At 39.6% G+C, this 14,381-nt stretch overlaps 1 protein-coding gene across 1 annotated transcript in view; it reads right to left on the bottom strand.

Moving 5' to 3' along the window:
* Positions 1–6,844: 6,844 nt before the first annotated feature.
* The window catches only part of LOC127946853 (beta-1,4 N-acetylgalactosaminyltransferase 2-like), a 57,176-nt gene continuing 49,639 nt past the window's right edge, over positions 6,845–14,381 (bottom strand). The window contains exon 10 of the mRNA XM_052543676.1: positions 6,845–7,043. Within this exon, the coding sequence (XP_052399636.1) occupies positions 6,862–7,043 (182 nt within the window). The 3' untranslated portion in view covers positions 6,845–6,861. The remainder of the gene's footprint in view (positions 7,044–14,381) is intronic.

Genomic DNA, 14,381 nt, shown 5'->3' with positions numbered 1-14,381 from the left:
TGTTTGATTATGCGCCGGTTCCCGCCTCCTTCTTCCCGATGAGTACAATGGTGGGATCGTTACAGTGGTGCCGAAGCCCGGGAGAAGGAGGGACGCGCTGCTGAAGATCCCTCGCCGCTGTGGTGAATCCGCGGTGCCCTCGAGCAGGCGAGGTATGTGCCGCCAGGGACGCTCGAGGCGGTGGGCTGGAGCGAGTTGCCGGGGACGGGCGAGCTCGCTGCCGGCCGCCCACGATATGGAGGGGTGGCTGCCGTCCGTGAGGGAGCGGAGGAGTCGGCGCCGTTCGCCAGGGGGCCGGAGCCTGCTGCCTCCGCGACTGAGTCCGGAGGGGCAGGGAACGGGGGACTCCTGCCGCTGCCCAAAATCTGAGGAGCCGTCGCCGTCCATCAGGCGGCGGAGGAGTGTCGTGCCATCCGTCGAGGGCCGTCCAGTGCCACCGCCAGGCACCGCGGAGGAGATCACCCAGCAAGTTCAGGGCCGAGCAGCAGTGCGTCTGGGAACCGGAATTTTTTTTTTTTTTCTCTCCCCTCTCTCGTCCTTGTCGCTCCTCCTTCCATCTCCTTTTCTCTCGCCTCATCTGTCCTACCCCCAGGTTCCTGCTGGTCCCCGTGAGCGGTCCCCCCCGGAGGGAAGGGGGGGGGGGGGGAGTAGAGCGCAGTCTCGAGGGTACCCCCCGGCCTGCGAGGGGCGATGGGGGTATGTGGCGAGTGGGGCGGGGCCGAGAGGCGTGGGAACGAGGAGTGAGGCCAGGTGTAGTGATTGGAGATGAGCTACACCTGCGCCCCACCGCCAGTATCGAGTCCCACGTAGGAGATGGAAGGATATAAAACTGGAGCGACGACCGTGAAGGATGAGAGAGGACCAGGCCTGGGACATTATTTTATGTGTTTGCTTTTATTTGTGCGCGTCAGTCGCCGTGAGGGGCTGACGCCCTGTTTTGTTTATTTTTCAATTATTAAAATTATGTTTTGATTGTGCGCCGGTTCCCGCCTCCTTCTTCCGGATGATTATGGAGTTCTATCATTACAGAGAGGTTGCAGGGAGCATCGATCTTCACGAAATTGGGTTTACGTAATGCTTATCATTTGGTCCGGATTAGGGAGGGGGATGAATGGAAAACTGCTTTTAACACCCCCAAAGGACACCTTGAAAACTTGGTCATGCCCTTCGGGCTGTCCAACTCCCCTGCGATCTGCCAGACATTTGTCATCGACGTGCTGCGAGATATGGCCATTCAATTCATCTATGCCTACCTGGATGACATATTGATTTTTTCTTATTCTCTCCAGGAACACGTGCAGTATGTCTGACGAGTGCTTCAAAGGTTGAGAATAGAGAATGGGCTTTTAGTCAAGGTGGAGAAATGCTCTTTTCATTCACAGTCTGTTCCCTTTCTTGGATACATCGTGTCAACCAAGGGCATGTGTATGGATCCCGAGAAAGTTAAGGCTTTGGTACAGTGGCCAAGTCCAGATTGCCGTAAGGCCAGACAGAGGTTTCTGGGATTCGCCAACTGCTACCGCCGTCCGACCTTCTTGACCCCCCCAAAACTACGTTCAGGTGGTCAGACACGGCTGAGGCTGTGTTTGCCAAACTGAAGGGTTGCTTAGTTTCGGCCCCCATCCTAGTTACCCCTGATCCTTCAGGTCAGTTTGTGGTGGAGGTCGATGCGTCAAAGGTGGGGGTAGGTGCGGCGTTATCCCAGCGTTAGACGACAAGGTGCACCTGCGCATTTTTTTCCTACTGTTTATCCCCTGCCAAACGGAAATATGATATTGGTAACTGAGAATTGTTGGCAGTCAAGATGGCATTGGAGGAATGGTGCCACTGGTTAGAAGGCCCAGGGGTTCCTTTTATAGTATGAACCGAAAATAAGAATTTAGATAACATTAGAACTGCCAAAAGAGCAAGCTCGGTGGGCGCTTTTATTCGACTGCTTTGATTTTACTCTCTCGTACTGCCTGGGTTCTAAAAACATCAAACCCGATTCATTATCACGTATTTTTGACATTTCCGAATGCCCGTCTACTCTCAAGTGTATTTTACCCGAGACAGTAGTGGTCTCCACACTCATATGAGAGGTCGAATCGAAGGTCAAAATGGCCTTAGAAAGGGTAACACCTCCGCCCGGGTGCCCACCGAATCGGTTATTTGTGCCGGAGGGATTACGGTCCAACGTCATTCAGTGGGGGCATTGTTCCAATGTGGCTTGTCATCCAGAAGTTAACCGTACTAAGTTTTTGGTCAAGCAACAATTCTGGTGGCCAATTATGGCTTGTGATGTTCACAGTTTTGTTTTGCTCGATTTGTGCCACTTGTAAGACTTCCAGTTGACCCCCTGATGGGTTACTCCAACCGCTGCCGGTTCCTTCGAGACCCCGGTCCCATATCACACTAGATTTTATTACTTTATAGTTTTGCACTTTAATCTGTGTATAAACTTTTAACTTTATATATTTTCCTGTATTGCTTTATTGTATTTTAATGTTCAGTTATTTTTTAAGAAAACAATAATTTGTTCGGTAGAGACATACTTGAGAGGGTTCGAATCCCATGTTACCGCAGTTTGACAAATCAGTTCAAATCTGCATTTAAAGAAGTTCAAATGGCACGGTTGCATCAACAATTGCGTTTTAAAGGTCCTGTTCTTCGTGATCCCATGTTTCAAACTTTGGTTAGTGTGTAATGTTGTTGTTAGAGTATAAATAATATCTGTAAAATTATAAACCTCAAAGTTCAATGCCAAGCAAGATATTTTATTTAACAGAAGTCGCCTACATCGAACGGCCAGTTTGGACTACATCCCTCTACTTCTTTCTTTAATGATGTCACTAGAACAGTTTTTTGACTAACCTCCGCCCACTGGAATACACAAAAAAGGGTCTGTGGTCTTGTTGCGCTCTCACGGAGAAGAAGGAAGAGTTGCGTTTGTAGAGTGTGTTTGTCACCATGTCATCAAAACGCTGTTATTTTCATCTAGGAGTCCAATCACCTTTGTTTGGCCTTCCCATGGATGCTGTACTACTTAGAGATCAATGGTTTATCAATTAATCAATTTATGTTTAACTCGGTTCCTGAAAATTATAATCCACATGTAGAATTATGTGCACCACATTTTGCTGAGGACAGCTTCTCAATCTCAGCCAGTTTAATTTCAGATTCGCACAAAGATTATTCTTGAAAGATGGATCAGTTCCCTCTTTGTCTGGAGAAGGCGTTGTTTATGGACCACAACTGGTGTATTGTATTATTTAAGTTGGTGTGTTTAACAGTTTCTTTAACTTATTACACAAAAGGCAAAGCTGTTTAGCTTTGTTAACTAGATGGTAGGGCTGTGCAAAAAAATCTAATGCTATTTTCATCTCGTCAGTAAAGGCGCTCCTGTGATTAGAAGTACATCTTCAGCACGTGCGTCCAGATCAGCGTTGCCAGGTTTTCAAACCAAATCCCACTTGCTTCTCAAAACTAGCCAATCGAGTTTCCAGGAGGGCAACGTGTGATAAGCTACTGTCGAATCACAACACTGGAACCGCAGAACTCATTACGAAGTCATCAGCCTGTTTTTATGACAGTAAAAACAATTGTGTGAAAAATACTGTATTTTTTTTTACACACAAAACATGAACACATGTTATATTGCACACTGTAAACACAATCAAAGCTTAAAAAAAACACAAAAAACATAACCTTTAATATCATAGTTTTTTTGCATTTGTTAACACTATTCGGGAGGATTATGGTTGGGTTTATTGTAAGTGCATATTTCCAACACGATAGAACATTAACTTTTAACGACAGTCCACGGATATATACTGTAATATACAGTAACTGATATTTTTATTTTGAACTGCCGCAATAGGCCAGAAACGTGCCAGGGTTCATCAATTGAACCAGTGTTTTAGTGCCACTCAGTGGAGATTTCCTATATCGTACAGATAAGAGCAATACATCAATCGAATCTGTAAAGGATTGACTTTTTTTGTATACAGACATAGTAACAACAGAACTTTGTGCACTTATAAAATAAAGATGACCTACAAGGTTTGCTGTCTGCAGCCTTTGTCTGCACTATTCTTCATTTACAAACACGTCATTAAAATGAACTGTAACTCCGTGAATACTCAACGAAGAGACATGAAAGAAATATCTTTAGAAAGCCTGACATGTCTACTTTTAAACTAAAAAGTGCTGCCGAAAACAAATATTCTGTGATAAAGTAATCCATATGAGAACAACGCTCCCTTCATTATCTTCTAATGCGACCACGCCCCGCGCTGATCGCTCTATTCAGATTCTAATGTTTCACTTAAGCGCGGCTTGAATATGCCCACTCAAAAGAAGACAACACAGCCAGACTGTTCTTCAAGTTTTTTTTATTTTACTGTTTGCTTCACGATGAAAGGAATTAGACATAATTTACCCCCAAAAAAGATGTGATGTGGTTGAGGATTTGAGATTTGGATTTCCTCAGAAAAAAAGGATGAAGCGCTTTATTCAGCAGAGATCATAAACATGAGTAAGTCTCTTTTTATTTATTTATATACTTGTACTAGTTTTCACATAACGTGTAAACATTTTACTAGATTTTCCAAACTATAATTCCTAACTAAATGTATAATCAAGTGAAATATTATGAAGTTTTCAATAACAATATACATATATGTTTACTGCAGTTTGTCATTCTTTTAGCTATTTATCTATAGCAGCTAATGAATCAGAAGTCGGACATTTGCAGAAAATAGAAAGACGTTAAGAAAGACAACACATTCTATGCAAATGAAACATTCCTCAAATTATTCCAGTTAAATTTATTTTAACACAGTTTAAGTTATCAGTCAAATATAAACTATAAAGTAAATGATCAAATTGTCAGTAATATGTTCACACGATATGTTGTATCCCTCATTAATCATCCACCTTCCTTATCCCGTTGTGCCACTTGTGCCGCTTCTTGACATTGGTTTAACGACTTAAAAAATTATGTAATACACTTTTATATAGGGGTGCTCCTATCACGATCGGCCGATCGTTAATGCGCATCTCGTCAGTAAAGCCGGTTTTCTAATCAGCAGTAAATTCCATCAGGTGCGGGATTTCACATAGAGCAGCTGTTACTACACAGAGCCATTGTTAACTGAGAAGATGCGCAAATAAACTCTGGAAATGAATGTGGATTTGCGAAGCTTCTCAGTTAACAATTAACAGTTAACTCCGCAGCCGGCGCCGTCTTTGATTCAATACAATGACACATTGGATCGCTGCCATAGTTCGTCACTTACTGGACACCAACATGCTTACCCGTTTATAGATCTTAGCAATTTAGAGTCAAATTGTTTGCCAGATTTTAATTATCAAAAGTGACTGAAAATGTTAACGCTTTAATGACATTACGATATAGCCTAGGCTAATTATTACCATATTAGTTCTGATACCCCAAAGTCAACTTCATAAATAGGCCTGTATCCATTGCGAACATATTTTATTATGAGTCTTAAAATGTCCATTACATAAAATCATTGTTGAGCCACAACATTGTCAACATACCATAGTTTGACTTGTACTGCGTTGCGCTGATTTCTAAAGACTGCTGCACAGTGGAGGTGACTAGAGTCTTGAGCTCAAACAACGCTAACGCCTGTTTCACACATACTCCGTCTGCGGTGCGTATGCGTTGCGTATTTTTTTACGCACCCATGTTAACGGATTCCAGCATTCACACTGAGCAGTGAGCACTGAGCAGTCCATTCCAGGAGCAGTGCGTCTGCAGCAGTGCGGCGATCGTTTACGTACCGAGTCTATTTTTGCTGTGCTGCATGTGCTGAATTAAAGTGACAGCGCATTGTTCGCAGTAAAAAATAACATGGATTGACACGGAAATGCAGTCATTTCACAATAAATGTATACTAATCAAAGCCTACTGTGTTTCACACGCAACACATGGGTTTTGGCTAGATTTAAAACAAGAAAAGCAGCAACTTTAGAGAAACAAGGCAACATTACATATGCACTTTTATAGAGGCAGAAAAACAAAGTTATTTAAGACCCGTTTGATTGCGTGTAATAAAGATTTAAATGCAAAAGCCACGAGAGTCAACTGTTTCTGTCAGTGATGAGTTTTAATTTTGAATGTTTGTGATATCCTAACAAGAAAAGTAGGCTAATGTTGTGTTTAAATGTGTTGCGGCTTGTTTCAGCAACTTATTATAAAAACCTAGCAGTCAAATGCATGAGTAATACGTTGTTTATATTTGAATTCAAATGTGTCTATGAAAGATTGTTACTGTACTGTAATGAAAGAGTACCACAATGCTAAAAAAGCTTTTTGATTTTTGATTTTTTTTTTTTTTTTACATGATTTGATATCAAAATAATGGACAAAGCTTTTGTTTTGTGGCTTAAACAGCCGCGGATCAGTAGCGGACTGCAAACGTGCCCTGTGTGAAAGCACAATGAGTCCGTGCTGCTTCAGCACAACATACGTAACGCACACATACTGCATACGCACTGCAGACGGATTACATGTGAAACAGGCGTAAGAGAGAGCTTACGAATGGTCCAGACCAACCTTACGAAAGTGTGACTTACAGAAGATATACGTAGCGTACGAACATGTTGGGAATCGTGCCATAAGGTTAAGAGAGAGGTTAAGGAAGAACTACTTAGCGATAAGAACGTTTTGTGGAACCGGGCCCAGATTTTTGAAAAGTAGCTAATTTTTTATTCCATGGTAAAAAAAAGAAAGAAAAAGCTTTCATGTAAATTAGTAGATCGAAAACCTTTGATTTGTAGAGTAAATAAAAAATAAAAAAATCCACTGATTAATGAGGTGTGAGGAATGGCATGTTTCACCTCAAATGCTCCTTAGTATTTGATGCATTTCAGATGGTTCTTGAAAAAATGGTGGGTCATTTTTGCCTGTGAAACATTTTTGGGAGGATACCTGTAGGCATTGTACTTTTTCGTGGAACTGTGTTTTTGATTACCAATTCTGAGACCTTCACAGGTGGCAACTAATAAATCTCCAAGCCCGTCAACGAAGAATTCTGTTGGGAATATAGAATAAAAACAGATTCTTGAATGAACACTTATTATCTCTGGCATCTATCTCTATAACTGGCATGTAAATTATTTGTTCACCATGGATCATGAATAAGCTCCATTCACATTTCTTGTTTGTCAGCTGTCATAAACTGTTGTTCTTGCACAATAAATCAAAATCTGTACCACACCCATTGCCTTGAATTATCTAAGACCTAAGCCCTATATGCCATTAACTATTTTACTACAGTGGATGAATATCGTATGTCAAAAGCCATAGTTTAACTTTAGGCAGGTCTCTGATCTGAATGTTTTAAGATCTACTCACCAGTGTGAGCCACTCTTTTGAGGACCGGGTCAAAACCGACCCTCCGCACAGCCTCCGTCCGGCCCAGGAAGTAGTTGACGACTCCATCTGCAAAGAAGCAGCCGTTGAAACCCGGCAGGGGCGCATGGGTACGAGTGACACGCGTGATACAGCCGCCTTCATCGCTGTTCCCTTCCTCGTATTGCAGCTGGAAGGCAAACTTATTTCTTTCTAGCTGACCACCAACCTGATGGAGAGAGAAAGAATAAGATCAGTCAAGGTCTTTCAGAAACATAAAAATAAGACACAATGTTGAGCACAATAAAAATCTCTATTGGTTTGAGCAATATTTTTCATACTTTAGTGAACTATAAACATTTATTGCACAAGTCAAACAGTCCAAAATTCACAGGTATAACAACTCACAGTTATTTTTAATCAGCCAGGATGCATTAAATAAACCAAAAGTGATAGTAAAATACATTTATACTGGTAAAAAAAGATTTCAAATAAATGCTTTTATTTATTCATCAAAGAATCCTGAAAATAAATAAACCACAATTTCCATGATAATATTAGGCAGCACAACTGTTTCAATATTGATTATAATATAAAAAGTTTCTTGAGCTGCAAATCAGAATATTAGAATGATTTCTGAAGGATCAGGTGACACTAAAGACTGGAGTAATGATGCTGAACATTAAGCTTTGATCACAGAAATAAATCACATTTTAATGTGTATGAAAATAGATTATTTTAAATTGTAATACTATTTCACAATATTACTGTTTTACTGTATTTTTATCAAATAAATGCAGCCTTGGTGAGCAGACTTGTTTTTTTTTTTGTTTTTTTTTACCACATCTAGTTCAGGAACGGCTTCCATAATGTTCACAAAGCTCTCAATGCGCGTCTCATTGAGAAACACATAGTCATCATCCACCCACAGGAAATATTTAGTGGTGACCTGCGACACTGCCAGATTTCTTCCTGCAAACCAGCCCTGAAAAGCCAAACAATGAAACAAGTAACCTTCACACGTCAGGAAGATTATATTAACAGTCAACTTGAAAAACCTGATGTTTGTACCTGTCCTGGGGGCATTATGTAGTGCTCTATATTGTCACCGACCACCTTCTCTGGGTTCAGACTGTCATCAGCAACAATGATCTTTATTTTTGGGTAGTTCACACGGATACTGTTGATGAGGACATTTAGTTCTTTGTAACGCAGAAATGCTTTTACTAGCACAGTCACCTGAGAGTTCACATCTACAGAGAGAGGGGGGGGGGGGGGACAATTATTATGGTGTTCGTGTTCACATGATAAAGACACTGTGATTACACTGTAAAATTAAGAAAAATGATAGAAAGTGTAAAACAAAATCACTAAAACTATAATGAAAACTGAATATAAAATGTACATTTAGGTTTTCTGTTAAGGCTTTTGTTGTTAAATTGGACATCAAGTGTCCCTACCTGTGTACTAACATAGTAACTGCATGTGTACGTAGTATGTAACCATAGTGTAAGTACACATAGGTACATAGCATATACAGCTGTAATATTTCTGTAACAACACCCTCAGATGGTTTGTGTAAGTACAAATGTGTAACAGGACATTGGTCACAATACTTTTTTTCACTTCACTAAGTACTTGTGTAACAGGAATTATTTAACTACATTTTGTAACAACAATTTTTATAAGAGTAATTGGAACCATTTAATCCAAGGGGTGGAAATGGGATCCAGGGTGTGGAAATGGGAAGGTTTAGGGCTGGAAATAGGATCCGGGGGGTGGGAATGGGAAGGTTTAGGGATATGTAAAGTAAGAGGAGTTGGATCTCGAGTTGGAGTTGGTGCACCATTGTAATACCAGTGTACTTGTATGGTAACTCCTCATGAACTGTACACTTAATATAAAGTGTAACATTTTGGGCACCAACCACAATTTCTATGCAAAATATATATACGAAATATATGCTGCTGTGTAACATCAGAGTAATTACATGATAAATCTAATGTAAAGTGTAACACTTTCTTTACCAAAAAGTGCTGTTAGTCCTGTTACACATTTGTACTTTCATTACCAAAAAGTGTTGTTACCAATGTCCTGTTACACATCTGTACTTACACATAACATTCAGTGGCTTGTTACATATGTGTAGTTAGACAAACATTACAGCTATTTGTACTTACACTGTGGTTACATAATATGAACACATCTAGTTACTATGTAAGTACACAGGTATTAGGGACACTTAATATAAAGTGGGACCAGGGTAAAGATTTAGGTAAAGATCATGCTGCATGAAGATATCTTGTAAATTTCCTACCGTAAATATATAAAAACGTAATTTTTAATTAATAATATGCAATGCTAAAAGCTTACAACTTCAAAGGTGATTTTCTCAGTATTTTTATTTTTTTGCACCCTCAGATTCTATTCTATTCTCATTTCAAGTAATAGTTCTATGTTATTTTTTATTATTATTATCATTACGGTGTAAAAATATTAATGTATCTTTTTTTACAGTGTAAGTATGAGTATTTGAGCTCACCTTTCCCCGGGTCAAACAGAACAGGAACTGACAAACGTCTGATCTCAATCGGGAATATGACCTCATGATTCTCAAAAGAGAAGTACGCTAAGGACATGAATGCATTGGTAAAGTTAGTACATTCAAAGTATATGACTTATGATACTTTTAACATAATAGTATCATAAAAGTTGTCCCTGTGTGACTCGTTATATTCCAAGGGCTTTTCCAAATACCCACATTAGCTGTCTTGGCCATTTGAAAGCATGTTCACACAACTTGAAGTAAAACACCAAAGTGCAGCGCCCTTAACACACCTTAAATCCACACTATCTTGAATACTGCTCTGGAACGGTATTTAAGAGTATCCCATCATGCATCATGTTCTGGAAATAAATCATGAGACTTTTGCAGAGATCTCACAAAGTTAAATATGAAAGAGAATTAGATTTGGTATATTAAAACAAGGTGTTGCTCATTTTAGGATGAGTATGTTTATTTTGTACAACATTTGCAACTGCCTTTTATCACTCAATTAGAAGCACCACTATTACTAAACTGAAAAGACATTTAGAATGCAAAGTATTGAAAATCAAAATAAAGTTCTGTAAACACTTGCATTTTTGTAAACACTATAAGTGTATCCCATCTTCATGCTCACTTGAAAACTTGGGTCAAATACAGGAAATACATCAGGCATGTAAACAAGTGGTCAAGTGCAAAGACAGCAAGTGTGGGATTTTGGACAAGCCCCAAGTCATTTTTTGTTAAATGTCTGTTTCTTTTTTTGTGTGTGCTAGTTGGGTCCAATGTTTTTTGGAACCTAAAATTCTTCAACAAAAATCTGTGTTCTGCAGAAGAAGTCTAAACAGGTATAATGACATGACAATAAACAATGATAAAATTCAGGTGAACTATTCTTTAGGTCACAGGTTACGTACCGAGGTCTTCCGTCTTGATGTGGTAGATGGTGCTGGTGTAGGTCAGTCTGCTCAGCAGGTCGTTGAGCTGTTGGAGGCTGCTGGATGAGATGCTCAGATGTTGCTCATTCTGGCCCTCCACCTGCTCTCCTTCCTGGACATTCATCACTGAAAGCACTCCTTTATGCACCCTTAGAGAAACCTGGAGAGTTTTCATATAATTGTGGCTCATTTTATACATTTCACACATGATGAATCCTTTTGAAAAACACCCAAAATAAAGGCAGGGTAGGTGATTTGGTTCAAAAATATGCTGGTTGAAGGTCTCTCAACGTCCCAATAGCAATGAATAGTTAAGAAGTCTAAATGTATTTATTTGTTTTCATATCAAATAAATACAATATATATATAATATATATAATCTGATTGTGATTCTGATTTGCAGGGAGGGTGGGATCTTATGCTTTCACAGCTAGCTTGTTATTGCTAGCCTCTACGAAATCACCTACCTTTAACAGCTTTAGATCAAAAGCTCACGAAGCATAAATTAAAAGAAGGAAAAACAGCAAGACCCCCATTTAGAGACCGTCTGAAACAAACCTATGATTATGATCAATATAACAAAACCCACCACCTTCAGTGAGAACACCATATTCAGCAGGACAAACCTTGTAAACCGCTCTCTTTTGTGTTTGCAGGGCTAGACCTTTAATAGTGATACATTTCTTTAATTAATGAAATGGTTAAAAATGAATAAAACAACTCACAGTCTTATATTGTATTGGTGATCGAAGGATTTGATGAACAGAACATTCAAAAAAGCAGCATTTATTTTAAATATTTTCATAATATCATGAATGTTGTTACTTTCACTTTTAATTAATCAATTTAATATATCATTTATGAATAACTTTTATTTTTTTATTTTTTAGACTCACTTACCCTAAACTATTTAATGCCAGCAAATCAGCATATTAGAATGATTTCTAAAGAATAATTTGAATAAGAATAAGATACTGCATTCAGAATTTTTTTTTAAATCTGAGAGGTTTTTTATGTCTCTCTAGCCCCTTTCACACTGCACGTCGGACCCGGCAAATTGATGGAACATTGCCCGGTCGCCAGCTTCAATGAAACTATAACATTCCAGTGTTTTCGACTCGAACATTACACATCACGCCCTGATGTCACATGTCGTTACGAGATCTTTACGGGTTGTGTGTGAAAGCATGCACATCCCGGGTAATCAATGGCAATGTGAAAGTGCAAAATCTAGCGACCTGGGAACAATTGCCGGAACACTTACCCATGTATTTGCCAGAATCGCAGTGTGAAAGGGGCATCAGTAACCTTCTGGTGATGCATTTAAGAAACCTGAGATCATTAGCAATCAAATAAAGGACAGACAGAAATCAGACTCACCAGGAATGAGTGTTTTATTCATGGGAGTTACTCTGAATCCTCTCATCGGATACTGGAGCGGTGTGTTGGCCGGGACGAGAAGAAGAACATCATTTTCTTTACCTGATCTGAAAGACAGCTCATTCAGTCAGAGGAATAAGTGTGTGCCACACTAAAGAGATCTGAGGAATTGTGGGTAACCTGATCTGGTGTTGTCTGAACTCTTCTGCCCGGCGTTTCTGCAGGTCATCCATCTCATCTTCTGACACAAACTGGTTTGCTGGATTAGTGTTTTGGCAAGTACAGGGTGCTGGATTCTCATTACGAAAAGGCCCAATACTGAGATGTGTAACAAGCAACAGGTGAAAATCAGAAACAAGGAATTCACTGCTTCAGGGTCACTCAAAAAAATAAAATGAATCTACTTACTTTGGTCTGGGAAAGTCTGGGATCTCTGAAACATGGTGGCAATTTGAGAGTCTTGAGAAAGTTGTGTGAGTAGGGGGAAAAACGAATTTGAGTACAGTTTGCATGGACTTATTGTCTATAACCAAATAAAACTTGAACATGAGTGTATTGTATCAAATATCTTCCCACACCAGAATTAAATCACTTTTGTGGTATGTTAAAGATGTTAAGGGTTACCTGTAAGAGTTAACATTTTAGTAAACCAGTAAAAAATGTATTTGTAGCCTATACACTTTCAATCTCCTGGGTTAAAACTAACCAATTTGGGCTGTTTTTAGCCCACAGGCTAGGTAAATATGATACAGAATGCATGGTGGGCTAACCCAAAAACTTTAGATATACAAAGATGATATATAAATATTACTAAGAATGGGACAGTTTTGTTCAGTTCAGTTCAGTTCCCCCCATCAGGTCTCCTCTGAAAGAATAGAATTGGCTAGGTGGTACTGTCACAAAAAATAGTGTTCTAGAAATGCCATCCTGGAACTGAAGTCTCCGGTATTGCAGGAATACCCTACTCGTTCACTCAGTATACGTGTGCTTAAAACTGCTCATGTGCACTGGACTGAGGTGTTGCAAATATGGCTGTCGAGTGAACAGACTTTGCATTAAATGGCGTTTGGTTTCACTCAAAACTAAAAGCTGCTGTGCCTGACACTGTAACCTGCTGCCCATAAAGAAACAGTGTTTGAAAAAAATGCAAGTAATCGATGGCGCTGAGAGTTGCTATTTCCTGAACAGGAAGTTCTTGAAGTTCTGAAATCTGTTTAGTATCTTTGTAGTACAAACCGGATTCCAAAAAAGTTGGGATACTGTACAAATTGAGTAAAAAAAAAAGAGATGGAATAATTTACAAATCTCATAAACTTATATTTCATTCATAACATATCAAATGTTGAAAGTGAGACATTTTGAAATATCACGCCAAATATTGGCTCATTTTGGAGTTCATGAGAGCTACACATTCCAAAAAAGTTGGGACCGGTAGCAATAAGAGCCCGGAAAAAATAAATGTACATATGAGGAATATCTTGAAGACCAATTTGCAACTTATTAGATCAATTGGCAACATGATTGGGTATAAAAAGAGCCTCTCAGAGTCACAGTGTCTCTAAGAAGTCAAGCTGGGCAGAGGATCACCAATACCATCAATACTGTGGTGAAAAATAGTGGAGCAATATCAGAAAGGAGTTTCTCAGAGAAAAATTGCAAAGAGTTTGAAGTTATCTACAGTTCATAATATCATCCAAAGATTCAGAGAATCTGGAACAATCTCTGTGTGTAAGGGTCAAGGCTGGAAAACCATACTGGATTCCCATGATCTTCAGGCCCTTATACAGCACTGCATCACATACAGAAATGCTACTGTAATGGAAATCACAACTTGGGCTCAGGAATACTTCTATAAAACATTGTCAGTGAACACAATCCACCGTGCCATTCGCCATTGCTGGCAAAAAGAAGCCATATCATGATCCAGAAATGCAGGTGTTTTCTCTGGGCCAAGGTTCATTTAAAATGAAAAAAAAAAAGTTTTTTTGGGGAAAACTCGGACGCCATGTCATCCGGACTAAATAGGATAAGGAAAACCCAAGTTGTTATCAGCTCTCAGTTCAGAAGCCTGCATCTCTGATGTTATGGGGTTACATGAGTGCATGTGGCATGGGCAGCTTACACATCTAGAAAGGCACCATCAATGCTGAAAGGT

Source organism: Carassius gibelio, chromosome A25, assembly GCF_023724105.1.
Source record: "Carassius gibelio isolate Cgi1373 ecotype wild population from Czech Republic chromosome A25, carGib1.2-hapl.c, whole genome shotgun sequence".
Taxonomy (NCBI): Eukaryota; Metazoa; Chordata; class Actinopteri; order Cypriniformes; family Cyprinidae; genus Carassius; species Carassius gibelio.
Note: the sequence above shows the minus strand (reverse complement) of the source record. Positions and strands in the feature narration are given on the sequence as shown.